This window comes from Alligator sinensis, unplaced genomic scaffold (assembly GCF_000455745.1).
Source record: "Alligator sinensis unplaced genomic scaffold, ASM45574v1 scaffold637_1, whole genome shotgun sequence".
NCBI lineage: Eukaryota > Metazoa > Chordata > Crocodylia > Alligatoridae > Alligator > Alligator sinensis.
In genome coordinates this window covers 798408-824430 of record NW_005842368.1, presented here as the reverse complement: position 1 = coordinate 824430, position 26023 = coordinate 798408, and the positions used below count along the sequence as shown (strand labels likewise).

At 46.5% G+C, this 26023-nt stretch overlaps 1 protein-coding gene across 1 annotated transcript in view; it reads left to right on the top strand.

Moving 5' to 3' along the window:
* The window catches only part of ELP3 (elongator acetyltransferase complex subunit 3), a 127707-nt gene that overhangs the window by 74127 nt on the left and 27557 nt on the right, over positions 1-26023 (top strand). The window contains exons 10-12 of the mRNA XM_006029257.3: positions 10474-10667; positions 18441-18531; positions 23618-23683. Of these exons, the coding sequence (XP_006029319.1) occupies positions 10474-10667; positions 18441-18531; positions 23618-23683 (351 nt within the window). The remainder of the gene's footprint in view (positions 1-10473; positions 10668-18440; positions 18532-23617; positions 23684-26023) is intronic.

The window sequence follows — 26023 nt, the reverse complement described above, 5'->3', positions numbered from 1 at the left end:
CGAGACCGACCCCTCCACCACGACTCTCTGGGTGCGACCCTCTAGCCAATTCGCCACCCACCGGACTGTGCAGTCATCCAAGTCACAGCCTCTTAACTTGTGCACCAGTATGGGGTGGGATACCGTATCGAAGGCCTTTCTGAAGTCTAAGTATACGACATCCACCCCTCCTCAAGTGTCCAGGCGTTTTGTAACCTGGTCATAAAAAGAGACTAGATTGGTCAGGCACGATCTGCCTGCCATGAACCCGTGCTGGTTTCCCCTCAGCATAATTTGTCCTGCCGGGCTCTCACAAATGTGAGCCTTGATAATTTTTTCAAAGACTTTGCCAAGGATGGAGGTGAGACTGACTGGCCTATAGTTGCCTGGGTCCTCCTTCCTCCCCTTCTTGAAAATCTTATCATCCATGATGCCTTTGAGCCCTCTATATAAACTGATATCCTGTTTGCTAGGTGCAGTGCATATGTGCAACACAGGGGGTTCTCGCCCATTTGAAATAAGACCAGAGGCGACAGATGAACATGAAGTCGGAGGCGCTGTTGTCTGTTGGATTTCTGGGGCCCATGAGCAAGAAGGCCTTGAGTTGTAAATCTTGCTGTCACTGTCTTGCTCAAATTTGAGTTGGTTTAATAAAAGGTATCAGATGTACCCAAAGAACCTTTTCTATTGCAAAGAAAAACTACAACAGGGTAGAATGGTTTTAACCTATAGATTTCTATTTGAAATCTCTGGGTTTATCTTGTGAAACTGTTTGTACACTTAACAGGCACCCCACAGCACCCTTGAAAGGATCTCAAGGCACCCCCGGGTGCTGCGGCACCTTGGTTGAGTATCACTGCTCTACAGACCTCTGCGTGCAGATATAATTTACCTGCTTGGCACACAGATGCTACACTGCTATTTAATACTACAATATTATAGAAATATCTAACTTTGGTACATGGATAATAAAGGATGATTCCCATTCATTATATGCATCTGCCAAAAATGTAAGATCTTAGACTTTTAGATCGCCTGCTTGTGTTCCAGGTTGTCTCAGTGCTTGATTTATTGAGGTCCTGATGATGTGATGTTGATGGGTTTCTCCCATAACCTGTTGCATCTGCTTTTAAATGTTCTTGCCATTTATGAAATTTGGCATAAGACAGTTTTCTGCACAATACTCAGGACGAGACAACACTGAGGGTGTCCTTCTCTCCACATACCTCTGCAAACTGGAAATGAAGAAAAGCATTGGCAAATGGGTGGCCAGGTATATTAATCATAGCCTCAAAAGTGACCTGTTGGGGTAAAATATTTGGATTTCTATGGCATTGCTTTCATGGATCAGTAGGTTTCATAATCCTATTTATGCACTGTTTATTGACGAAGTGTTGCAGTGTAATTTGGTCAGTAGTTGAAAGGGTTTTATCGTGTAGTTACCTGGGGTCAGGAGGGTTATTGCAATCACTGGAAATGGTTTTTCCACCCTTGACTGTGCAGTGGTTTATGGGGACGCTCTATCCTAGGGAAGCTACAAGTTGACCCCTGATAACTGTTGTCAATCCAAGGAAATCTGGAAAGGTTTCTATGAGGTATACAAATTTTAACTAGGAGCTAGTAAGTGGATTTGATGTCTGGAGAGCCGCATTTGATCTCTTCATACCAATAATGATCCAGAAGTATTACAATTTTAAAAGACATGCTCCTGCTCCTTTTGCCTTTCTTCACCTCGGATTTCACAAACTAACCTAGTCCTTCCAAGGAGCCACGTGGGTAAGCTGCAAGTATTACTGTGTCAGTAGGAGGCATGAGTCCTCATGAAGTCTCTGCCTTTCCTCCCTTTCCCCATGAGTTCTGCTTCAGCTGTGATCACGTATTTGAGCTGAAGCCCCATGGCTTCAAATAGAGAGAGCATCTCATGTTTGGATCCTACAAAGGCTTTGAGTTCATCCCTTATTGTCAATCAGATTGAGTTCAGTGATCTTCAGGGCAGACAGACTACAAGACCCCTGCCCCTTTGCTTGAGTTTTGGGAGAGGAAGGAAGCTGGGGAGTGGGAGGGACATAGTCAGAGAATGACATTTTTTGAGGAAAGTTGAGCATTTTGTTCTGATGCTGATAAATAAATGAGAAATAAAAAATGAAGCCAAAATTATGATTGCTTGTAGTTAGGAATCCCTGGGCAACTTTTGCAGCGATGGGGGAGGAGTTCACAATTGCACTATGGCCAGATTACAGCACAGATTAATTGCATTTTGTCTGTGTAGACCCATGAAGTTTAATTTGGCTGTGTTGTATTGATATGATGATCATTTCCTGTCTTAAACTATTTGCAGGGTTGTTGAGCACTGTTCAAGAGCATCTCTGTTCCACCTCAGAGGCGGTAGCGTATCTCTGGTAAATTAAATCATTCCCGTGTATGTATAGCTTAAGTACCTTGGGATCCTTTAGTAATTAAAGGCACTGTATGATTATGGTATTATAAGTTATTATAACTGAAGACTAGGTACTAATGAACAGATATTTCTAATTCTCTGATAGATTCATGCTACAACTCCTCCAGTAATTCTATATTATGAAATTGTAAAGTCTCAAAGACTGGAAAACATGTCTGCATACCTAATTAAGGGCTGTCCTATTTAACCAAAAACATCTGCAGATTTAAAGATAAAACTAAAACTGCATTTCTAGGCCAGCAACTTTTTTTAAATACATATAAAACCACTGAGTGATTGTTCATCCCCTGTAGAATTGAACAAGCCATTCAGTGCTGCTGTAGGTTTTTAAGTGTTACCATTATTCACCTTTATAAATTATTCTGCTCAAATAGATACGGGATGCTATAACACTGAGATTTCAGGCACTGTTCCTCTCAACAGCAGCACATAAATTTAATTCTCCATTTATTACAGGTAATATCTAAATCGACACCCTTGAGTATGTCAGTGGAATTGAATTGTGTGGCAACTCATTTCTAATGGGCGATAATCTAAAACTTGATTTTGTCTGACTTCATTTTTAATAGAACTAATTCTGCCATTTTACGTAGCCTGCAAAAGGAGACGAATTGCAGCGTTTATACAGTGACTGAGCTCTCCTGGTGGCGTTGAGCCAACCTGTAGCAGAAACTACCTAAAGGGCAGTTTGAAAGGATGGAGCTGGGCTGTTCTCAGTGGGGACAGATGGCAGGACAAGGAGCAATGGGCTCAAGCTGCAGCAAGGGAAGTTTAGGTTTCATATTAGGAAGAATTTTCTCACTCGGAGGGTGGTGAAGCACTGGAACAGGCTCCCCAGAGAGGTGGTGGACTCTCTGTCCTAGGAGGTTTCTAAGACCCGGGTAGACAAAGCCTTGGCTGGGATGATGTAGTTGGGGCTGGTCCTGCCTTGAGCAGGGGGTTGGACTAGATGGGACCTCCTGAGGACCCTCCAATCCTCAGTTTCTATGATTCGAAGATGAAAGATGGCAGCTGATTCTGCCCTTCTCTGGCAGGGGTGGCCTGTCCCTCTGCACCCTCCGCTTCTTTTTCCAGCACTGCAATGAGCAGAATTGCAGCTTTCAAAGAGTGTTAATGTGCAACTTTAATTCTAGTAGCCTGGTCCAGTTGGAATGGAAGTTGCGGCCTGGTGCGGACGCAAGTTCAGATTCAAAATGACTTAATTTTTGCCAAGTTGTCGCATCACAGAGTTGGAAAAAATGTTGGGCCCAATGCGGTTCCAAATACTGGTCCAGGATCATTTGACCCCTGTACTGCACATCGAAACAGATGGATGAGTAACTATTACGCAGACTTCACCGCCAAAAAATGGGACTGTTAGCGCTGCACAAATAAACTGAGAAGTACATTCAAATCCAGTGGCTTTCCATCTCCAACCTCCAGTTTTTCCTCTTTTTGGTTTTCTTTCTTCTCATGCTTTTGGTTTGCACTGATATAGAACAGGTGGCTCTTTTCAATCTAACGTTCATTACATTGGACAATAATTATGGAAATTGCTAAGGGTTTTTTTTAACTAAAAAACTGATTGGAATTGGACAAAAGACTGGAGTCCAGCCTACACGTTGATGGAAATTCAGTAGCTTTCTAGCACCTAAATGACTAACACTGTTCTGATCGGACCTTGATTATTCATGCCAGGGGTGAGTTTATGAGGCTGTGGATGAATGGATCCTATAGATGCTATTAGCCATAATAACAGGGAACTTCTACAACAAAGGCATGTGGCAGTAAAATCAATTACTGTTCCCATAAAATATGTTTAGTGGCTAACTTGTATAACCTTTTACACTGGAAAGTGTATGCTGATGGAATTTATTAAGATTTGCTATTTGTAATTCATAGAACAGCTGCTCAGACAAATAAAGCGTGTCTGTTGGAACCTAGATAAAGCTGCAGGATGTTGAATAGCAGGTCTTTCTGGTCATTTGTGACATTGTTTGCAGTTAGGAAGTGCTATATTACCTCTAATTTCCAGTTTTCCATTTTAACCTCTTTTTCTCAGATGCTTGCAACTGGGAAGGGGCGGGGGAGACTGCAGTCCTTTTAGGCTGAAAAGCCCGATGCTGCCAACCTGAACATGACTTCAAAAAAAACTATTGATGAATCAGGCCAGTCATTTTAGTTAAAATCCCACAGAAATGTCTCCCCTTTCCCTGTTCCCCATACAAACCAATTAAAATTTTGCTCTAGCATCACCCTTCTGTTTTGCTGGGACCCTGCTTGCCTTGTAGTTTTTGTGGAGAGAGAGAAACATCTTCACACATGGAGAAATGGGATCTGTCATCATTGAAGTTGCAGATGTTTCCATTTGGATGTTCATGTGATACGATGCTGTACATGAACTGATTTTTCAAGACATCGAGTCCAGGCTGCAGTCCTCTTTCATTTATCCTCTAAAATGTATAATTGCTGAGGCACTTCAAAGCAGGTTGGTGCTTTTAGCAGCCTGATCCAGTGCCATTGTAGTCGAGCTAAAGAGGCCCTTTGCCTTGAATGGCCACAGGGTACAGGTCAGTGAAGCTAAATGTTGCCCATCCCTTAAAACTCTCTTAATTGTGATAGGTTGGAGCAGAGTTTCCCAGCCTTTTTCGCCGCAGCACACTGGTTGGGAAGTGCCGGGTTGGAGTATCGTCGCAGCTGTGAAGGACCTGGAAATATAGGAGAAGCCAGGATCCTTCTCTCTTCCTTTGTGAGCAGCCTCGAGCGTTTCAGAGTAGATACCTTTTCGGCTCTAGGTCGACAAAGGTGAAGTTTCTACCGCTGCTTGGTTGCAATTCCTTTTCAGCTTCTACATGCTGCATTTTTTTGCATACAACTTCCCCGGTACGTAGCACGCACCTTGATTTTGAACTGGAGCCTGAAAGAAAAACAAAAATCTTTGCTCAAGGTAGATGAGTGGCAGCAGTGAAGGAGCTGAGCCTGCTTCCAAGCCGGCTGCCAGCCCTGCGTGCTGGTTGGACCCATGGACCGCCCTGGTTCAAGGTCTAGGTAATTGTGCCCAGTCCAGCCCCGTACGCTGGCTTTGGAGCCGTGTGCTGGGCTGAACCCAGTTCACAGGGTCTGGTACCTGGAATATGCCGGGTCCGACCATGTGCACCGTGTCCCGGGCTGTGCTCTGAGTCCCGGTTGGATTTGGCATGTAGCTCCAGAGTCGGGACGTGATCCCAGGATCAGCAGGCAGCCCTGGAGGCAGCACACGGGATCGGATTGGTTAGGAACTGCAATTTGAGGCAGTTCCCATGAAAAGCAGTGTTTCCTGCAATTTTTTTGGCAGAATCTCCAGGGACAGGGGTGGGACTTGCTGAAAATTAAATGTTGGCTTCTCAGTGGGCGCCAGCAGTTCATACAGCTGTCAGCACACGGAGGGAGCCACCCCCTCCTCCCTCCACCACTGATTGGCTGAGGGGCCTGCCCTCTCCAATCAGCTGTGAGGGGCGGAGCTGCCTGAAGGGCAGCCTTCTTGGCCAGTCAGCGGCGGGGGGGGCCTTGGCGTGAAAAAACATGAAAACGGCGGCGGGCACCACAGTCAGCCCACAAAATCGCCTGCCTGCCTCCTAGTATGTCCCTCGTTTTGTGTGAGAAAATACGGTATTTCATAGGCGTGGTAATCAAACGTTTCATTTTTGCCCCCCCCCCCCCCTTTTTTTTTTTAAAGGGAAAAAAATGGACATTCACGTCGTCTTTCTCTCCTTTTTCTTTTCCCAGTTGTTTCTTTTTGTTTTTTATTTTACCCCTGGAAAAGGGCTTGGGAAGGAAGAAGCGGCAAGGGATTTTTTGGTTTTGTTTCTTATTGCAGTGATATAATTTGAAGAAAACGGTTAGCTCCACTTTCTGGCATATATTTAGTAATATATTCAGGAACTGTGTGATGGTTAGTCAGATTTGTAGTATAAAATAAAAAGGCTTTGTGAGTACCAAACTCAAGCTGGATTAAAAACCTTGACTTTTGACCTCACCTTTGAATGTTTGGTTTCTCATCCTTAATGTTGCATTAATGTATTTGCATTGGATTTGCAATTTAAATCACATAGTGCCTAAGAACTCAGTGACTTGCGTGTTCTTTTGAGCTCAATGTAAAGAATGTTATGTGAATATTAATGTTTTTAACCTTTCTGGAGGAAGGTTCGAACCAGCATCAAAAACAAATGGAGTCATTGATTTATTTCTTTGTATTTACTGAATTGCATTGTCAAAGTTTTGGTGCATATTAAGGAGGGTAACTTCCTCTTATTTTTGTTTTGCTTGGACATTTTATTAGCGTTTTGTTCAGATTTTAGTAATTTCCAGGCAAAAGTATGGGTTGTCTTTGTTTTCTCTTAATATTTATGCTAACCTTATCTCGAGAGACTCTTCAGAGCACTTTAACCAAGTGCTCTGTTGTTACTCACTCTTATTCCATCACTCAAAAACATATTTTAACTTGTAAAGTGTCTTTGACATTGTCAGGCCTCCTGAATGATATCCCTGGCCTTGCCGCTATGTGATAGAGGCCCAGGTGATGCACTGATTTTCTTGTCCTTTTTTTGCAAAATTGGTCCAGTCATTTTTACCTCTCCAGAATGTGTCAAGACTCTGCTTGTAAAATGCAGATTGCTACCACTGTATGCATGTAGAGCACAACTGTTCATTGTCATGACTTAGCCGACTTGACGTTCTGAGCTCTTAATTTTGACACAACATACTTTAGGAGACATAACTAAAAACTTTTTAAATGGAGCCTTTGGATTAAGGTGGTAACTTCTGTACTGAGGCTTGACTGAAGACTGATACAGAAAAAGCTGCGTCTTAAGCTGTGTATTTGATATGAAGTCTTCTGAACAAAATGGTGGAGGGGGGAAAGCAAAAATTTCAAAGTCCTGTGACTTGTTAAAGGTTATGTCGGTTCAATTTTTTTATTAGTGACTTGGATGCGGGGGTGAAAAGCACCCTGTTTAAATTCGCTGACGACACCAAGATTTGGGGTGAGGTGGGCACACTAGAAGGGAGGGAGAGGATACAACTGGACCTGGACAGGTTCCAGGGGTGGGCGGACGAGAACAGGATGGGATTCAACACTGACAAGTGCAAGGTACTGCACTTGGGGAGGAAGAACCAGCAGCATACCTACAGGCTGGGGAACTCCCTTCTCGTCAGTGCAGAGGGAGAGAAGGATCTTGGAGTCATTATTGAGGCCAAAATGAACATGGGCCAACAGTGGAGGGATGCGGTCAGGAAGGCCAACCGCACCTTGTTGTGCATCCACAGATGCATTTCGGGCAGGTCCAAGGAGGTGATCCTCCCCCTCTACGCGACACTGGTCAGGCTGCAGGTGGAGTACTGCATCCAGTTCTGGGCGCCGCACTTCAGGAGGGATGTGGACAGCATGGAGAGGGTTCAGAGGAGGCCACCCGCATGGTCAGGGGCAGCAGGGCAGGCCCTACGAGGAGAGGCTACGGGACCTGAACCTCTTCAGCCTCCACAAGAAAAAGCTGAGAGGGGACTTGGTGACCATCTATAAACTTACCAGGGGGGACCAGCAGGGAATGGGTGAGACCCTGTTCCCCCGAGCACTACCGGAGTAACAAGGAATAACGGCCACAAGTTGACTGAGAGTAGGTTCAGACTAGACATCAGGAGGCGTTACTTCACAGTCAGGGCGGCTAGGGTCTGGAACCAGCTTCCAAGAGGAGCGGTGCTGGCTCCTACCCCGGGGGTTTTAAAAGGAGGCTTGATAACTACCTAGCTGGGGTCAGATGAGGTTAAACTTACTAGGGGTCGTATGAGCCCAGTATTCATTTCTGCCCAGGGCAGGGGGTCGAACTGATGATCTGCTCAGGTCCCCTCTGACCCTACATCTATGAATCTATGTTTTCAGGACTGAAGGCCTCAGGACTAGATAATGACCAAAGCAACCTATGATGAATTAGAAATGGTTAGCTTATTCAACTTGATCCTTTGAAAGGGTGTAAAGTCTTGCATTTGAACTGCTGTGATGCTTGGAGACCTAACTGCAGACACAACAGGAGTGCATGGTTGAAACAGAGGCTTTTAGAAGCAATGTTATTTCCAATTATGGACTAACACCTTAGAAGGTAGGTGTGGGCATCTGCTTAGGAGACACAAGTGAAGCAGTAAGGCAGGGTGGTCTGGGAAGCTGTGAGAACTGGTACATCACTTTTAGTCTAAACCACACATAGTAGGCGTATTCGGCAATCGGAAAATTGCCTCTCTTGTGGCGTGCCCATCTCAATTCTGTCAGCGCTGCCATATTAGCAGATCTGAAACTGACTGGGGCCTGTCAAGTTCAAGGCGGCTATTAGAGGTAAGGCACTCCTGAGTAACAGTCTGACAAGCTCTAATGAGGTGTGAACAGCTGAGAGCCGGGCTGGTCCCACAAGAAACATCAAGCATGCTTAAATCCCCTTAAGCAGTGCTTTTAGTGTTGAAATCATTAGGACTGGAAAATAGCTAGTGCCGTTCTGCAAGAACGAGATGGCAATCTGCCTTACCCACAGACGCTTCAAATGGCTTAATCTGCAGCAAGAGGAATAGGCTGGTGGTTCAGATGAGAGAAAAGGTTGAATTTTATTCCCACGTCAGCCACAGATGCAGTAGACAAGTGACTTACGACCGACCTGATCCTCAGTTCAGAATTGATGTAAACAGGGATAACACTTTTCCTACCTCACAGTGGTAACGAGAGAGTCGGCCACGAGTCTTTATTTATTTTATCTAGAAGCAATCCTGGGACACAGATTGCTCCCTCCTCTGTGAGTGTCTAAACCACCAAACGTGGTCCCTCTGTCATATTCTTTGGCTTAATTAATCTTGGACGCATATAAACAGAGCTTCAACTGGCGGGGTGCAGAATACTCCCACTGAAAATAAAACTATAGCTTGGTGGTTGGGGTACTCTGGTGAGGGATTTGAGATGTAGGTTTGACCCTGCTTAAGCAGGCGGAGGAATTGAACCCAAGTGTCAGAAAGTGCGATTGCTCCCACTGCTAGACTGTCCTCTAAAATTTGGGCAGTGCCACCCCCTTTTCTTTTAAAGCAAAAAGCAGGCCCTGCTTTTTTTCTCTACATTTCTTGTTGGCTAGCTTAGGTGGCTTTCTACTCACTGTGCTGGGTTTTTTTAATCCCATTCGAACACCTCCTAATTCTCTCCATGCAATGTATGAGGAGCCTCAGCACCTAACTGGGGGTTCTGGCTTCTGTTTCACATGTGTAAGCCCTTTGGAAGATTTGGTGTGACCAAGGCCATGCCAGTAGATCCATGGACATAGTGGATAATTGATCCCAAACTCCTCGGTTTAGGTTGAGACAAGCAATCTTAATGGTGGTCCCTGGTATTTTAGATTTGCAGAAGAGCAGTATTCTGTAACCGTTGTGTATGAGGTACCCAGTGGCTTCAGGGAACACAGACTTGAGAATTTTCCCCTTGAAGCCCCGGGCTGGGATTAAGGCATAATTGAGTATGTCGGTAGGGAGTGCGGTTTGTTGGCAGGGCACAGGCATGAGTTGCGCTTGTACAGTGAATCAGCTTCTTTCATATCTGTTCAAATGGTAAGTCCCAGATGCTTTGATTAATCTCTAAATACTGTCCACCAAGATTGAAGTTCAGCACACTCCTTATTACTGTTCTCCTCCCAAATTACAGATAAAAATGCGTGTTCTGCATCTGTTGACTTCAGGCTGAAATGAAATGACAGTGCACTTCCTTGCCTTGTGTGGCATTACCATTGTAGGTTCTTCTTTAGCAGCATATCCCTTAATGTAGAGTATTACATTTTTATTTGTGAAAGAACGGTTATAGGCTGGACGTGTTGGAAGCAGCGCAAGTCATGCTGTTGATATTGCTTGTTGCACTTAACTTGGGCTCATATTTGTGTCTTACAAGAATTCCTTCCCTCTAATGTCATCTGATGCGGTTTTTTTAAGGGATGACTTCTTGGCTCGGATATCCTCGGGAAGCCGGTCCTTTGTTTCTTATTTACACGTGTGTGCTTTGTTGACAGGAGTTTTTTGAGAACCCGGCTTTTCGCCCAGATGGTCTGAAACTCTACCCAACTCTGGTGATCCGTGGGACTGGCCTGTACGAGCTCTGGAAGTCGGGAAGATATAAGAGTTACCCTCCAAGCACCCTAGTGGATTTGGTGGCTAGGATCCTGGCTCTTGTACCACCGTGGACACGAGTGTACCGGGTTCAGAGGTAATGGCTCTCGGTCACAGCTGTGTACAGATTGTCCTAGGTTGTAGTAAAAACCTTAACCACAGCAGTTATCTTGTTGTTCTTAATCTTTATTGTACTAACACTTTTTTTTTAAACTGTCTCCAGTCCCTACAACTATTTCAGCTGACCTGCCTCTCTCACTCACTTATGTCCTGCCAGTTTTCTGGAACCGTCGAATCAGACATCCGTCCAGGAACAGTGATTGAGCTAATGGACAGTCTCAGTTTGGCCAAATACAAAGCTCATAGATGTAGACTCTCATTACAGGATCTGTGAAACATTGGATATTTTCAGCTGTAGAATCCCTCTTCAGGATGTCTCACAGGGGTTAGCAAATCCAAGCTGATGTGGCTCTCTTCATTCATTCATTTCAGACCTAAAATCCTCTTACGCCCAATTTAACGGGCACTGTGTCTTGTGCCTCCCTATCTTTTGTGTGGAGTCTTTTTTGAGGATCCTCTCTCTTCCCTTTCTTCTGAATTGGTGTGATGCTAGCATAGGGACTGTTATACAGAAAGCATGGAAGCAGCAGCAACATATGACGACACCAGCCTGCTCATTCGATACAAACAGAATCTCTCCAAAAAGCAGGCTGAAATGAGCAGACACTAGATAATAAATCATATCTGTCTCCCTCAGTAATGCATTTTATGTGCTACCACATTGGAAATATTAGTGAAGATGGGAATTAGTAGAAGAATTAGAAGGGACTAGGCATAAGGTAGGTGACATCAGCATTTGAAAGGGAAGCTTCAGGCTTCATGGGCACTAGTGCCGTTTTCCAGGGCTCACCCTTGGGACTGGATTTTTATTAATAAATTTGGCAGAAAAAGGAGTGCATCAATTAAATTTGCCAATGACATTAAGTTCAGAGTCGTCATCCATTCAGAGGAGAACCAGGATCTTATGCAGGAACAACGTAACTAAAATAATAATCTGGTATGTAGTAAACCTTTTGCTTGAGGCTGTTAATGCTCTTTGGACAAATAACAGTAAACTTTTTACAAATGGATGAACTGGGAAATGGAGAAGTAAAATGACCTAGATGCAATTAGGGGTGCATCGATAAAGATTTTCTCGGCCGTTACCAATAGCCGATGATTAACCAACCATATTGGCCAAAGCCAGTCTGATAACTACTACTAGTTATAGTGCAAGGTGTTTTAAACTACTGATATTAAAAAAACCCACCTTTTTTTTGTTTGTTTTGCATTTATAAACACACACACATACCTCCTGCCTGACGAGGAAGGATTATTCCCACTCACGTCACCCCCTTGCCCACGGCTGCTGCCCGCAGCCCCACTCCCCACGCAGCCTGTGCTGCCATCCTGGGCGGATGGGGCAGACCTTTTTGCAGACGGTGGCGCCAGGCACGTTTGGAGACCCACAGCACACTGCCGCCTCAGTGCAGTGCCGGCGGGCCGCACGCAGCCAAGCTCCTGTAGCCGGCACAGAGAAGCTGCTCTTGCAAAGGCGCCCAGTGCCTGGTGGAACAGAATATCCCTCACGCAGCACCTTATCCTGCCCACGCACAGCCCAACATCTCCGGGGCAGCCCCAGCACTCAGGCCCCTGCTTTGCACGTGGTAGTACCATGGCAGCAGCAGCAGGAGCCAGTAAAAGGTCTCTGTTGCTGAACATGGTAACCTGTGACCACTATCTGGTGCCCCCTTCCCCTCCTGTTGCTTACCAGAACCTGCAGTCAGTCGAGGGCTCAGGCCAGCAGCAGGGTATGGGGATTGGACTACGTTTGCCAGGGTGCTTCAGGCCCACTACAACGACCAAACAAAGCTAATAGCCAGTGACATTTTATCGGTGCCAACCGATATATCGGTGCATCTCTAGTTACAATCACACGGCAAGTCAGTGATAGTGGAGAGTAAAACCTATAGACATTTTTATGTATGTAAGCACTGCAGCGCTGGGCGCTTTGCAGCGCCAGGTACTTTTCAACACTTGCAGTTGTATAAGTGGCGAAATGCGTGTCAGCACTGAGAAAATGGCGGGGGCGCGCTTTTGAACTAAAACACGTAGAAGGTGCTTTAGTTCAGAAGCACATTGCTGCCATTTTCTGCACGCCGATGCACGTTTGGCCACTTATACAACTGCACACGATGCAGTGCAGCGCACGCCAGCTCGTGTGCGGAGCAGACTCGATTAATCGAGTCTGCACCGAAGCCACAGATCTCTGGCGCGTCGCAGGACCAGAAAGTATGTGTATAAATGCCCTGAGTCTCCCAGCTTCCTGGCATGTGCCTCAGTCCCTGGTTATGCTGTCTTACTCTGCCTGAATACCAAAGATGAAATCTGGGCCCTATTGAAGTGTGCGGCAGACCTCTCATAAACTTTCATGCCACACATCCCTGCCTGAGGGACTGCTTTTGTTTTAGCATTTTAAAAAACACTGGGGATCTGTAATCTCATCCTTTGTCCTTGGGCTATCCAAAATGTGCATTTGTGTCATGCACACAACTGTGGATAGCTATGGAAACAGAAATATTCTGCCTTAATCTGAACTGAAGTGGACATGAGAAGCCAGTGTCTTTTTGTTACTATCATAAAATGCTAGGAAGGTGCAAGGAAGATACAGTATGCCAATTAAAGCTTCTGAGTTATTGTTGGTCATTCCCCGCCCCCCTCTCTTCCCTGCCCCCCATATACAGATGAAGTGCTCAGGTGTGTTCATATAAATGGTATTTGTTAATCTCTTTTCTATATCTTATTTACAACGAGGTCCTTCCACTGGTTTTTGGTGAAGACCTAGTGCTAGAAGTTGCCAATTTATTTCTCTGTCCCTGTAGGGAAGTTCACAGCAGCCTGCCCCTTTTGGAGCTCTTCCACAGTACATAGAAAGATCTTCAGATTTAATGCCTTGGATCTAACATACCCAGGTGAAAATGCTGTTCCCCTCTAGTGTGTCCTTTAGGTACAAAGAGAAGTGCTCATTACTTGTAATGGAAGCTGTTTGAAGTCTGTTGTGTTGGCTCTGAGAGAGCTTATTTCCTCTAAGAAATCAGCTGAATCAATTAGCTGGTTAGCTAATTGCATTGTGCCTTGTTTTTGGTGTGTGTGAATACAAGGTGAGGATTTTCAGGGAGCCTTCTGCTTCATGAAACATTTGAACACACTGCAAATGGGAGGGGAAAGAAAAACCCCAAACCTTGTGCTTCATATCCCCCTTCCTGATAGTAGCACGACCAGATTTGAAGCATGCTTTGGCAGTAGATGGAGATGATCGCCCTGGAGACAATACCCCTGTAATGTTCAGCGGCAGTGCAAGCTTCCCTTCCCTGAGCCCTGCTGGACAGGGACCACCTTTAGGAGCATCTCCGTGGCCCGTTCACACCTGTGTGTCTATATTGCAATTGCCAAAAATGGTGACGGCTTTTTGTCATGAAGACACTTTCTTCAGGGAACTACATAGACTCCAGGTAACATATGATACATAGGTCACCCGATGGTGATGACTTTCAATCACTGCTGACCTCCACTAGATGCAACCAGTTCCCTTACCTGTTCCCAGAGTCATCCGGCCCTCTCTAGATATTTAGTGTGTGGGACATGCTGTTCTATATTTTAATGTTGTGCTGTATGCTGCATAGTGAGGAAAGAGATTTAAAAAACCCCTTAAGGACTTGGATAAACCATGTTTTGAAATTGCACTGTTTTGCATCATCCTACTTCATGCTCTTTTTACAATTCACTTTTTATGGTTCTTACTTGTTCAGATAAGTCAGCCAGCAGGTCTCGGTCATGCACGTGGGAAGCAGGCTCAGCTGTCTTTTCTTTTAAAAACAAAAAACCAAAAAACCCCACTGTTTTATATTTTAAAAAAATACTGAGTGTGGGATTTTATCACTATCCTGCTGTTTCTAGGAGACGCCTGTTTTGCATTATGGGTAAGCCCCAGTATAAGCTCTCTTCCGTCCAAATTGTCATAGAATCATAGAAAAGTAAGTCTGGAAGGGACCATCAGAGGTCATCTTGTCCAAGCCCTGGGTTGCACGCAGGATTATCCCTATCCAACCATCCTGTACAAATCCCTGTCTAACCTATTACTAAAACTGCGCAATCAGCTCTGTCTCTCAGCTGCAGTGTATGGCACTCTAACCTGTCACAGGCAAAGCGGGGATGATAGGAGTCGGTGTCCCACTGCTGCAAGTGGTGTTAAAATAAGCCCAAGAGATCCAGTAGGGCCACGCCAGCTACAGAGCCAGCTACAGTCAAGCCCCCATAGTCCAGACCAGTCTGCCCACCGCGTAGAATTCCTTGCTGACCCCAAATGTGGCGATCGGTTTGATCCTATCCTGCTCTTTGCAAAAATAGAAAAAAGGGCAGCTCCCTCTATTTTTATGACAGCCCTTCAGACATTTGAAGGCTGCTGTCGTGTTCCCTCCTAATTGCCTTTTCTGCAAGCTGATCGTGCCTAATTCTTTCAGCCTCTCCTCATATGACTTGCCTTTCATACCCTTTACTATTTTCGTTGCCCACCTCTGTGCCCTCTAACTTCTCCATGTCTTTTTTAAAATGTGGAGCTCGACACTGCACACACTACTCTAGATGAGGCCTAACCAATGCCAAGTAGAGAGGCACTGTCATTTTGTGTCTTGCACCTAATGCTCCTATTGATCCAGCCCAACATTGCATTTACCCTTCATGTAGCGGCAGTACATTGTTGACTCCTAGCGAGTCTTTGATCCACCTTTTCTGTAATGCTGCCATCCAGTCATTTGTCACCCGGCTTGTATTTGTGTTTTTGATTATTCTTCCTGAAGTGCAGCACCTGGCATGTGTCAGCATTAAACTTCATCCTGGTAGTCCCAGCCCAGTTTTCCAGTCTGTCCAGATCTTTTTGATTGCTGTCCTGTCCTCCAGCATGTTCACAATCCTTCCCATCCATCCACTGTATTCCCCATATCCACCCAACTAGTCTTATCGAAGACGATCAGGTTTGTTTGGCACAGTTTATTCCTAGTAAATTCATGCTGGCTGCTTGTGATCAGTCTTTCCTTCTCCAAGTGGATTTCCTTGCGATATGCTTAAGTAACTTCCCAAGTATTGAGGTGAGGCTAACTGGTCTGTGGTTCCCCGGGTTCTCCTTTCTGCCTTTTTTGAGGAGGGGTACTACATTGGCCCTTTCCCACTTTTCAGATGCCTTGTCTCAGGACCTTCAGTATTCTGGGCTGGAGTTCATCTGGCCCAGCTGACGTGAATTCATTCAGACCCGTTGAAAGATCTCCAACTGTTTCTTTTGTTATCTCATCCCTTCAGCTTGTCCCCTTCCTTATCCGTATAATCCTTTTTAGATGTGGCTAAATTTTTTTGTGAAAACCGAGGCAAAGTAGCTGTTGAGCATCTCTGCTTTATTTGCATCTTCTGTTAGGAGTTCCCGATTTAACAGTCGACCCACAGTATTCTTGGTCTTTCTCTTCTTTTCAACAAATGTATAGGTCCTCTGCTTGCTGCCCATAACATGCCTCACCAGGTAAAGCTCATTGCTTCCCTTTGCCTTCCTGATTTGGTCCTTACAAGTTCTTGCTATATCTTGGTGAGCTTCCTTGGTGACCTACCTGTTTTCCCATTGTCTCTGCACTTAAAGCATCCTAGAAGCTCTTTGTGCAGCTGCATTGGGCTCTTGCCATTCTTCTTGTGCTTCCATTGTGCCGGAATAGCTTCTTGTTGGGCTTCCTATACTGTGCCATTTAAAAGCTTTAAGTCTTTTCAGTCTGTCCTTCCATGGCACCATGCCTGCTGTTTCTACTTCACTAAGAGTAGAAGTTTCTCTCTGCCTTTTTTCCTCCCTCAGCCACTGAGAACAAAGATGGCAAAGAAAATTGTGAAGGACCAGATGCCAGCAATTTTAATCACCGAGTCCTTAAATACTCAGATCTCAGTTCAGTTGAAGCTCCTGCTGAATTTCCAGGGCTGTCATACAAAATATAGCACAAGTTTTGATTTAGAAACAGAATGCATGCTGCTTAGCCCATCGTCTGGGAGGCTGAGAGAGGCACTGGTTACTCATTCTGCGAAGGTGAAAAACACCCTCCTGGCACGTTGAAGAAAATTCACAAAGAAAGTCTGCACCACGAGAGACAGATCAACATTACAGGGGACACGCGTCAGGTAAAAGTCAGCTGAAGGCAGAGACGTAGCCTATTCAGCAGATGGCCTGATCAGCTCATGGAAAAATGGTTCAGCAATTGTGCTCTGAGAAACTCAAGATTCCCTCCTTGCCAGATCGGACAATAAATTCCCAAGGACCATTGCTGCTCTCGGTCCTTTGGTAATACACAGATCCCTATCGTGGTGATAATTCATGGGCTATAAATGCTAATAAGAACACCGTTCAGCTGCACAGGTGGCCTGCATCATCCTCTTCTCACAAAGCAGTGTGCCTTCTGGCAAAGGGATGTCTCCGAGTTGGGCACGGCTCTTGAAGAAACTTAATTGGACGTTCTTCCAAATGCAGTTCTGTGAACTCTGCAACCTGCCATCTCCTAAGGGCCACAGCCGGCCTCTCAACACCACAGCGTTTTTCCTCTGAATGAAGCCAAGCAGGTTTAGAAAGCAGAATGCAAACATTGGTGTAGACAGAGGCTTCAGTTGAATAGAGGTGTATACAGCAGAGTCTGTGCACCCATTCAAGCGCCATTCAACCGACACCTCCTCCCTGCAGCATTCGGTAAAAGGGTGTTACAGAGCAGGGTACCGAGTCGCCCTTGACATTTCTTTTCAGTCTTTTCTGAATAAGGAGCATCCTCCCTCTTTTGGGAGGGTAAAACGTTGCTTGTTTTCAATGCTTCACCATACAAATTGATGTGAAAAAAAAAAAAAAAAGCAGGGGAAGGAAAATTCTGCTTTGTCTGTGAGCTTCTGCCCCTCGCCCTTCCTTGGAGGACTGGATTATGTGTGGGGGTGGCTTCTGACTGTCATTTGCCTGTTAAGTAATGTGAAAGGGAAGAGAAATTCCCCTGTCTTCTTGACAAGGCTGTGCTGCAAATGTTTGGGGCTCAGTAACATTTTTACAGTTCAGCACAGCCAGCTTTCAAAGCTGAAAAATGTTGTCCTTCTGGCAGATTCCTCCTGAGAGACCGGAGCAAAAATCTGGTCTGCCTCATTACCTGGATTAGCTTTTGTGACCCCTTTGTTCCTATGGGTTCTATGCTTGCACGCCTCTCAGCGCTCCCTCCCCTGCTTCCTCCCTCTCCCTCCTGCTTTCCCACCTATTGTAGTCTAATGACTCACTCCACTTCCGACTCTGCTTCACGCTGTCCTTTCACAGCACCTGAGGAAATGAACTTGGGTTCATGAAAGCTTTCCGCACGGCTGCTCCGTCTGTCTCTCTGTCTATCCTATTTAGTTAGTCTGTAAAGGTGCATATCTCTCCTGCCTTCTGACTGACTTCCGACTGACATGGCTAACTACCTGTCTCTGGAGATGGGAAGAATCGTTGTGACAAATGTCCTAGAAGGAAAAACACAAATCGGACCATCCTTCCTTTCTCAAATTTGGAAGTGACAACCAAAAGCAAACGTGTAACCTATTTGTCAGCACTTTCCTTTAGCTGGTAATTGGTTTGGGTATCCTGCAGTTCAGCCAAAACTATTGGACTTGAAACAGGAGTTAACACAGACCAGAGGACTTCCCTACGTTAGACAGGGAGTCAGACTAGATGGTTACGAGGGCACCTGATGATCCAGTCATCTCTTAACATGGCTGTATAAGAATTCTTGTTTTCATCTTTCCACAGGGACATCCCAATGCCTCTAGTCAGTTCAGGTGTGGAGCATGGTAACCTGAGAGAACTTGCCTTGGCCAGGATGAAGGATCTTGGGACACAGGTAAAAAAAAGAAAAATGTCCTCCCTTCTAAAAAAAAAAAAAAAGCAGAAGTTGGGTGCTTTCTGCTTCATTTCTATATTAGAGGTATATATTTTTTCTGAAAGACGCTGGATAACCTGGGAATTGGTAGGCTTGTGATAGCGTAGCAAAAAAAAAAAATCTTTTAAAAGCAGAGACGGAAGGTAAGCAGGTTTTATTATTACTCATCCTCCTCTTCACACGGCTTGCAGCTATACCCTTTACCCCTGCATGCACTTTTTCATCCTGAACACTTAACAATTGGAAGAGAAGCTCCTCAGGCATTTAAACTGCTCAGTTAAGGTCTGAGAAATCTTCCTAGGGAGGCTTCTAGCAAAAATCAGATGAGACTTCATATCCCTGCTATTTCTGGAATTACAAAGAAATTGTAGCAGGAGAAAACTCTACTGTGTATTTATAGGATCATAGGAAAGTCAGGCTGGGAGGGACCTCACAAGGTCACCTACACCAGGCCCCTGCTCAAGGCAGGGTCAGAGACTAAAGGAGCCCTGCCAAGTGCCTGTCCAACCTTTTGTTGAAAACGGGGATGGAGACTCCACAACTTCTCCAGACGGCCTGTTCTAATGCTTGACCACCTTAGAGCCTAATCTGCAACCTAAATTTACCTGCTGCAGCTTGAGGCCACTGCTCCTGGCCCTGTCCCCTACAGCAGGGGTGGGCATTTTGCCCGCGGGCTAGATCCGGCCCACGGCTGCATGGGGGAGAGCCTGCCCCCTGCTCCCGCCTGCCAACGACACCGCACCACCCTGGTCCCAGCCAGCGCGCACAGCATCCCGACGGGGCTGTTCCCACCTCTGCTGCGGCTGCCTAGGTATTGCTCAGTTCCCCCTGCCTTCAGTGGCTCCTCCTCCAATTCTTGCCCCTGCTGCATCGCTCTGGTGCGGGGAAGCAGTGGCGGGCAAGGGGAAGCTGCTGCTGGGTGGCTCCTGCGCCAGCATGCAGGGCTCCATCTCCAGCTCCCGGCCACCTCCCACCCATTCTGCCTGCCTGACATGATGAGCAGCCACCTGTGGGTACCTGAGCGGGAGAAAGGCAGCCCTGCTGGGAAGCTACATACACTGGCCAGGGCCAGGGCCAGGGCAGTGCCATTAGCGGGTGCGGGACAAGTGCGTTGTGGGCTGTCCCAGGCGGAAGTGGGCAGGGCTCAGCCCCATGCGGAGCCTCATGGGGACAGCTGTGGGCCGGATGGCAGGGGGGGGAGATGTGGGGCAGATGGGTAGACTGCACCTGCATTGCACCGCCTGGGCAAGCTCTGCTGCGCTTGCCCCCTTTCCTCCTGCCCCGGCCGGCTTTTGGGACCTAGCGCACAGGCAGCCCCACCACGCCCTCACATGCACACAGTATACAAGAATAACGCTTTCCTTGCAATCACCTCTCTATACACTACTCAAAAAAGCATAAATCATGAAAAACGTGTTTTTAAAAAAAAATGTTATAGTTCTGACCTCCTTCGGGTGTCCTAGTTCCAAATGAAAATACAATGGACGCCGTACTTCTGGTAACTCCCTCAGGACTCTTTAACCATGTTATTGTCCAGGCTTCCAGCCCGTGCCTCTTGGTGCGTGGCGGCTCACTGCCACTACTAAAGGGTTGGGGAATTATTTGGGCCCGAGGGCCGCTTTGGGAGTTTTGGTGAGCCGTCATGGGCCAGGTCAGCACCTCTTACCCCCTGGCTGCACTGGGTCGGCACCCCTCCCACCCACAACAGCTCATTAAAACTTCCTAAGTGGCCGGTGGATGGGATGGGGCTGCAAGCGGGCAAGGAGTGGCATCTGGGAGCAGGTGGGGCTGGGATCACAGGGCAGGATCATGGGGCTGGGGCCCGGGGCAGAACCACGACTTGCTCTCTGCATGCCCCTGCAGTGTCCCGCTCCTGGCCCATCCCATCTGCTTGGCCACCTGTCCTGTCCATGCAGGTCCTGGGCTGGTCTCCATGGAGCCCACCCACTCCATCCAGTGCCCCCAGCAGTGCCTGATGTGGGACCAGCGGAGCCAGAGTTGGTGGCAGAGACTGGTGCTGGCAGCTGGAAGGAGCCACCACTGCAGGGGCTGCCGGGAAGTGAGTCCAGCCAGTGCTGCCCCAGTCCCGCTCCGTGCCCGGGGGCGGCAGGACCAATTGCATGCTGGGTCAGGCAGGGCTGAGATGCCCCCAGTGGGCTGGATAAAAACCTTTGGTGGGCCAGATCCAGCGCACGGGCTGTATTTTGCCCACCCTGCACTACTAGTTTGCTTTTGAGAACCTGGCTTAGCCTTGCCTCTTCTGACCTTAACTCATCTCAGTCTTTGGGTGAACGCTGCCCTTCCACCGAGGTCTGTTGTCTTGTTTATGTCCATCAGTACTCCTTGTTTGTGACCTACCTCCCCTTAGGTGCACATCTACCCTTTCTCCTATCTGACCTGCCTTCCCTTAGGGAGGCTTTGGTAAGTCTGTGTTGGAGTTGGAGATGTGATTGCAGCTCTTGCAGGCCGGAGTTAGCTTTTTTTATCGAGCTAGTTTGAATCCCAGTTACAGTGACGTTGCATGGACTTCAACCACTGTGTGCATTCAGCCACCGTGTACTGTCTGTGTGGGGTTGTGCTGCCCAGGGCCACGTTGCTATCATTGCCCAAGGTAGCTAGATTACAGCTAACCCTTGTGTCCAGCATCCTACCTAAATCAGCTCCTTTAATCTTGCTGTTCTCACCATGCACCGCCACCCCCCCCACCACTGACTGGTCAGGGGGCCTTGGCGGCCTCGCCGCTCGCTGCTGATCAGCCAGGAGGCAAAAACTGTGGTTTTAAATATGCCACGGTTTTTGCCACCCGGCTGATCAGCAGCAAGTAGTGGGGCTGCCGGGGCCTCTTCACCAAGCGGGGGCATGTGGCGTAAAGAGCAAAATTAAGAGAGCCGCTAAGCGGCGCGCCTCTGCCGCGATTTAGGTAGGCCCCACGTCTACACAGCTTTAGTAATACCTCCCAGTTGCAGTGTAAATGCCCTCTTTGTCGGGCAGGGCTCTGTCTCCCCCTCTTTAGCACCCCCAAAGGAAAACCCCAATGTTTCTGCTCCTTCCCTACTGTCTGGTAGAGTGCCAGTACCCTTGTCCATGCCTCAGCTTGGTTCTCCGCTGCCCGGATGGTTATTTGCAGCCTACTTCCCACGCCCTGCCCCAGGTTCAACCCTCTCCAGGGCCTGCCGTGAATTGCCTTCTCTCCTGCTGTCCTTTCTCTTCAGGGTCGTCAAAGGAGACGGCCTCCTTCTCGCAGCTCACCTTTTCAACTGAGCAGTCTCAGCCCTTTGCTTTGGGGCAGTCAGCCAGCCTCTCCTATCAGAGTCTGATAAAAGAACCGAGCCATCTGATCGCCATCTGATCGGGCTCAGCTGTCGGGGCGCAGATATCTGATCCGTGACGGGCCAGGCTGAGCCGGAGACCCATTACAGAGTCTGCCAGCCTGTGACAGTAAAGAGCCGGCTCGGTAAACGCTTCCACTGAGCAGATGATTATAGATTTTAATTTACTGGAGCAGAAGCGTTGAAGTGAGTGGAGAGTGCAACCAGAAAAGTTCGTCACTGTTTCTTGAGATGCAAAGAAAATCCATTGGTATTTTGTATCGGCTAGAAGCAGAAGTAAAAAAAAAAAAAAAAAAATTAAAAGCCAATATAGTTGGGGCTGAACTTCCAGGAATTCGAAGTTTCGGGATTCTTGAAGTTCACTGATGAATGTATCCAGACTCTTTCGTACAGCTGTTGAAGGAGAAGTGTCTGAGTATTTTGGGTTCAGTGACTCAGGACTTTTAGACGTTATAACTCATGGCTTTTAGTTTTGAACAGTAACCGTTCTTGCACATCTTCGGGGCTGCTGTACCCAAAAAGTGGAATACAGAGAACTGGCTTTATTATCTGGTATCATGCCTCCACTGTTGGCAGACTTTGCAAGGAATGGTACTTGCATTACAGCTTGGGGACTGCAATGAAAAGGCACAGTCTTGAAAGTGCTAATGAAAAATTTTCAATACGTGGTTCTTGTCTGTAGTGTGAAGCTCTGCGTGTGTGTCTGTGTAAGACCACATTTAGCACTGCTACCTTAAAACAAAATGCACCAGCTTGCAGCTTTTTTATGGTCACTTGGAAGAAAGAAAAACGGTTTTACACGGTGTAATTTGGGCGTGGTCTTGTTGAAAACTTCGGGGTTATGAGAGCTGGGATCATTTTGTGAACTTTTTGCTGCTTAGCTTGCATGCCTTCAGATGTTTCATGTGGGTTTGGCTGTGACTTTGGATGTTTAGGACATTTTTACATTAAAAAAAAAAAAGAGCCTGTCATTGTGAAAGTTACTCCTGATGCTTAGTTTATCATGGTTCCAGTCAGAGGCACAAAAGGCTGGTTCAGGCTATAGTTCAGCTCCAGCAGCTGAGGATTGGGCTCTGTCTCTCTCTGGCTGTAAAGTATTTGTAACGTTTCTTGACTTTTTTAGGCCTCTTGTGTTTCAGTCGTCTCCGTCCCCCCATGGTTATTCTGCCCTGTACATCTGTAAGGACACCTGACAAAGAGAGTTAAATCAGTCTGCCGTAATACAGGGCTGGGAGGGGGGAGTCTGCTACTTGTCACGTGCCTGTTTTCTCATAAAAACCAATTACCCAGACTTAGAAATTGCCTGCTCAAGAGTCTTACTGGCATATCGAGTTAGATTTCTCCAATTTTAGACCTCTAGCATAGAGGGAAACATGAAAACAGTTAAGTCTTTCTTGTTCTTCCATTTCTCTTGACATTTCCAGCAAGCCATGCTGTTTGTAAATCGAATGGTATGTTGTCTCATGAGATATAAACGGTTTCTTAGTGAATTGATTTTTATCAGCGTGTCTTTACATTTAGCACCAAGCCCTTTTTTTAAGGCATATTAGTGATGGCTCGGTGAGCATTTTTATTTTGAAGTTTATCCATTTGAAATCTATGGGTGTAAGTCAGGCTATTTCAGCTTAATTTTAAGCCCGCTGGGTGGTTGGAAATCTTAATGTGTCAGAGCCTAACATAATCCTCTTATGTACGTTTTCTCTCCTTTTCTTTGCTAGTGCCGTGACGTGAGGACAAGAGAGGTTGGAATACAAGAGATTCACCATAAAGTGAGACCATATCAGGTAGGACTTGTCGCTTCCCGGGGAACTTGCTTCAAACAGGACTTGCTATAAAACATCTGGTACAAAGAAATTGGGACCCAGTCGTGCCTCGGATTCTGTGGCATGCCCGTGGAGCTGCCTTCGTTTCTTCATCCATTTTCACAGCAGCTTTGGGGCTCTCAGCGAACACATTTACATGGTGAAATCAATGAACTAGTCATGGCTACCGGCATTTCAGTATCCCCATTGTAATAACAAAGTCCACGGCTGATGCAGCTTTTTCTTTTGTTTCCTACCACTTATTCTCTTTTCAGAACAAACCGGCATTTTTTATGCAGACTAAAAAATACAGTGCTGACGTGTTGAACAGAAACAAGCACCAATATCGGGACATGTCCATACACGTAAACAAAAAGCATGCGTATGAGGATATACGTGCATACGTAAATCAGTGTTTTTCATCCTAGCATCTTAAAGCTGGCAGCCAGACTGGCTGCTGTCCGTGTTTTACAGACCGGGAAACATGCAGATGAAGTTTAGTTACATGGCAAAGTTCAAACAGCAAGTCAGATTTGAGAGTACAAGTCCAGGCTTCTTTACTGTTCTAGCCATTGGACCTTGTTGCCTTTATGGGTAAGATCCAACTTATTTCCTAACTATTCACACGAGTCGGGATTGCAGTCCCATAGCATCAACTGGAATTATGGGTGGCTTTGCAGTACCTTTATGCGCTTTCAAGCATATGCCAGACGCAAGCTACTTCTACTTCCAGCCTGAAGGCTAGGTCAGAACTACATTGCTGGCCTCTCTCAGGGTCTTCACATCGTCTCCACGTTTGGGGTCAGTTCCCAGGTTACAGGCCAGAGGTTACCAAGGGCTGTTCTCCCTGGTTCTCTCGCTGTCGGGTATGGTTAAGTGGAAGCGAACACTAGTCAACTCTTAGGGAAATGCAGTGTGGAAACACGTTTTCCAATCCAAAACCAGCGTGCTCATATTTTTATTGAATCTCTTCTAGACTTCAAGCCTCATAGATTCAGTGCTTTGCAGGCTTCTCCTGTGTTCCCAGGCCTGTTCTTTGTTCATTTTATAAAATGTCTTCCACATAGATGCACACGTGCACTGTCATAAGAGGCTCAGCGCTGTCTTAAATTGTAAGTGCTATCAGTAGCCATAAATTGCTTATTACAGTGGTTTCATTCAATGTTCTGCTTAATACTCCAATATTCCTTGTGTTAAATGATGCTATCTTAGTCTGGACAAACAATCCCATGCCACTTAGTCTCAGAAAAATGTATTTTGATAGCACATGAGAGAGAAAATGCATGAAAAATAAAACCGCCCCCAGCATTTGCTCACAGCTTGTCTTCAGACTGGAGTTATGCTTCCCTTCCCGTAAAAAAAACAAAACAAACTATTCCTTTGGAAAGGGAGGTCGTAGTAGATCTAAAGTAATATTTATTTTAGTGGTTAAAATAACTAATACGGAAACGCGTCTCATTCATTTTGTTGAAGGTTAATAGGCCGCATCTGGCTTAAAACACGGACTCAAGAACGCCGTGGTAGTGGAGACCGGACCTAAGGTGGATACAGCTAGAGGAGGCCACCGCTGTAGTCCATCCCCACCTCGGATTTCCTTTTACTAACTACAGTGAGATTACACTGTCCTGGGGGGACAGTGACCACCAAATAATAGAATTCATCATAAGGCGTAGAGTGGGTAAGGTAACTAGTAGGGTGGAAGTGCTGGACTTTAGGAAAGCTGACTTCAGCAAACTCAGGTGTTTAGTCAGTGACGCACTGCAGAGTAAGAGATTTAGCGAGCTGAGAGCCCAGGAAGGGTGGCTGTGCCTTAAGGAAACTATCCTTCGGGCACAGAGGGAGACGATCCCAATGCAGAGGAAAGCAGGGAAAGGGGCCAAGAGGCTTCCCTGGCTGAGCAGAGAAATCCAGAGCAGCCTAAGGGCAAAAAGGGGGGCATATAAGCAGTGGAAACAGGGAGGGATTACTAAAGAGAAGTATACCGCCTCAGCTCACAGTTGTAGGGAGGCAGTTAGACGGGCCAAAGCTACCATGGAGCTGAGGATGGGATCCCAAGTTAAGGATAACAAAAAACTGTTTTTCAGATACATAGGAAGGAAAAGAAAGGCCCAGGGCGGAATAGGACCGCTACTGAATGGGCAAAAGCAATTGGTGACGGACAGGGGGGACAAGGCTGAACTCCTCAATGAGCTCTTTGCCTCAGCGTTCCTAAGAGAGGGGCAAGATGTCTCACCATGGGATTGTAGACAGACAACAGCAAGGCGCCAGACTGCCATGCGCAGACCCTGAGATGGTGCAGAGTCACTTGGAAGAACTGGATGC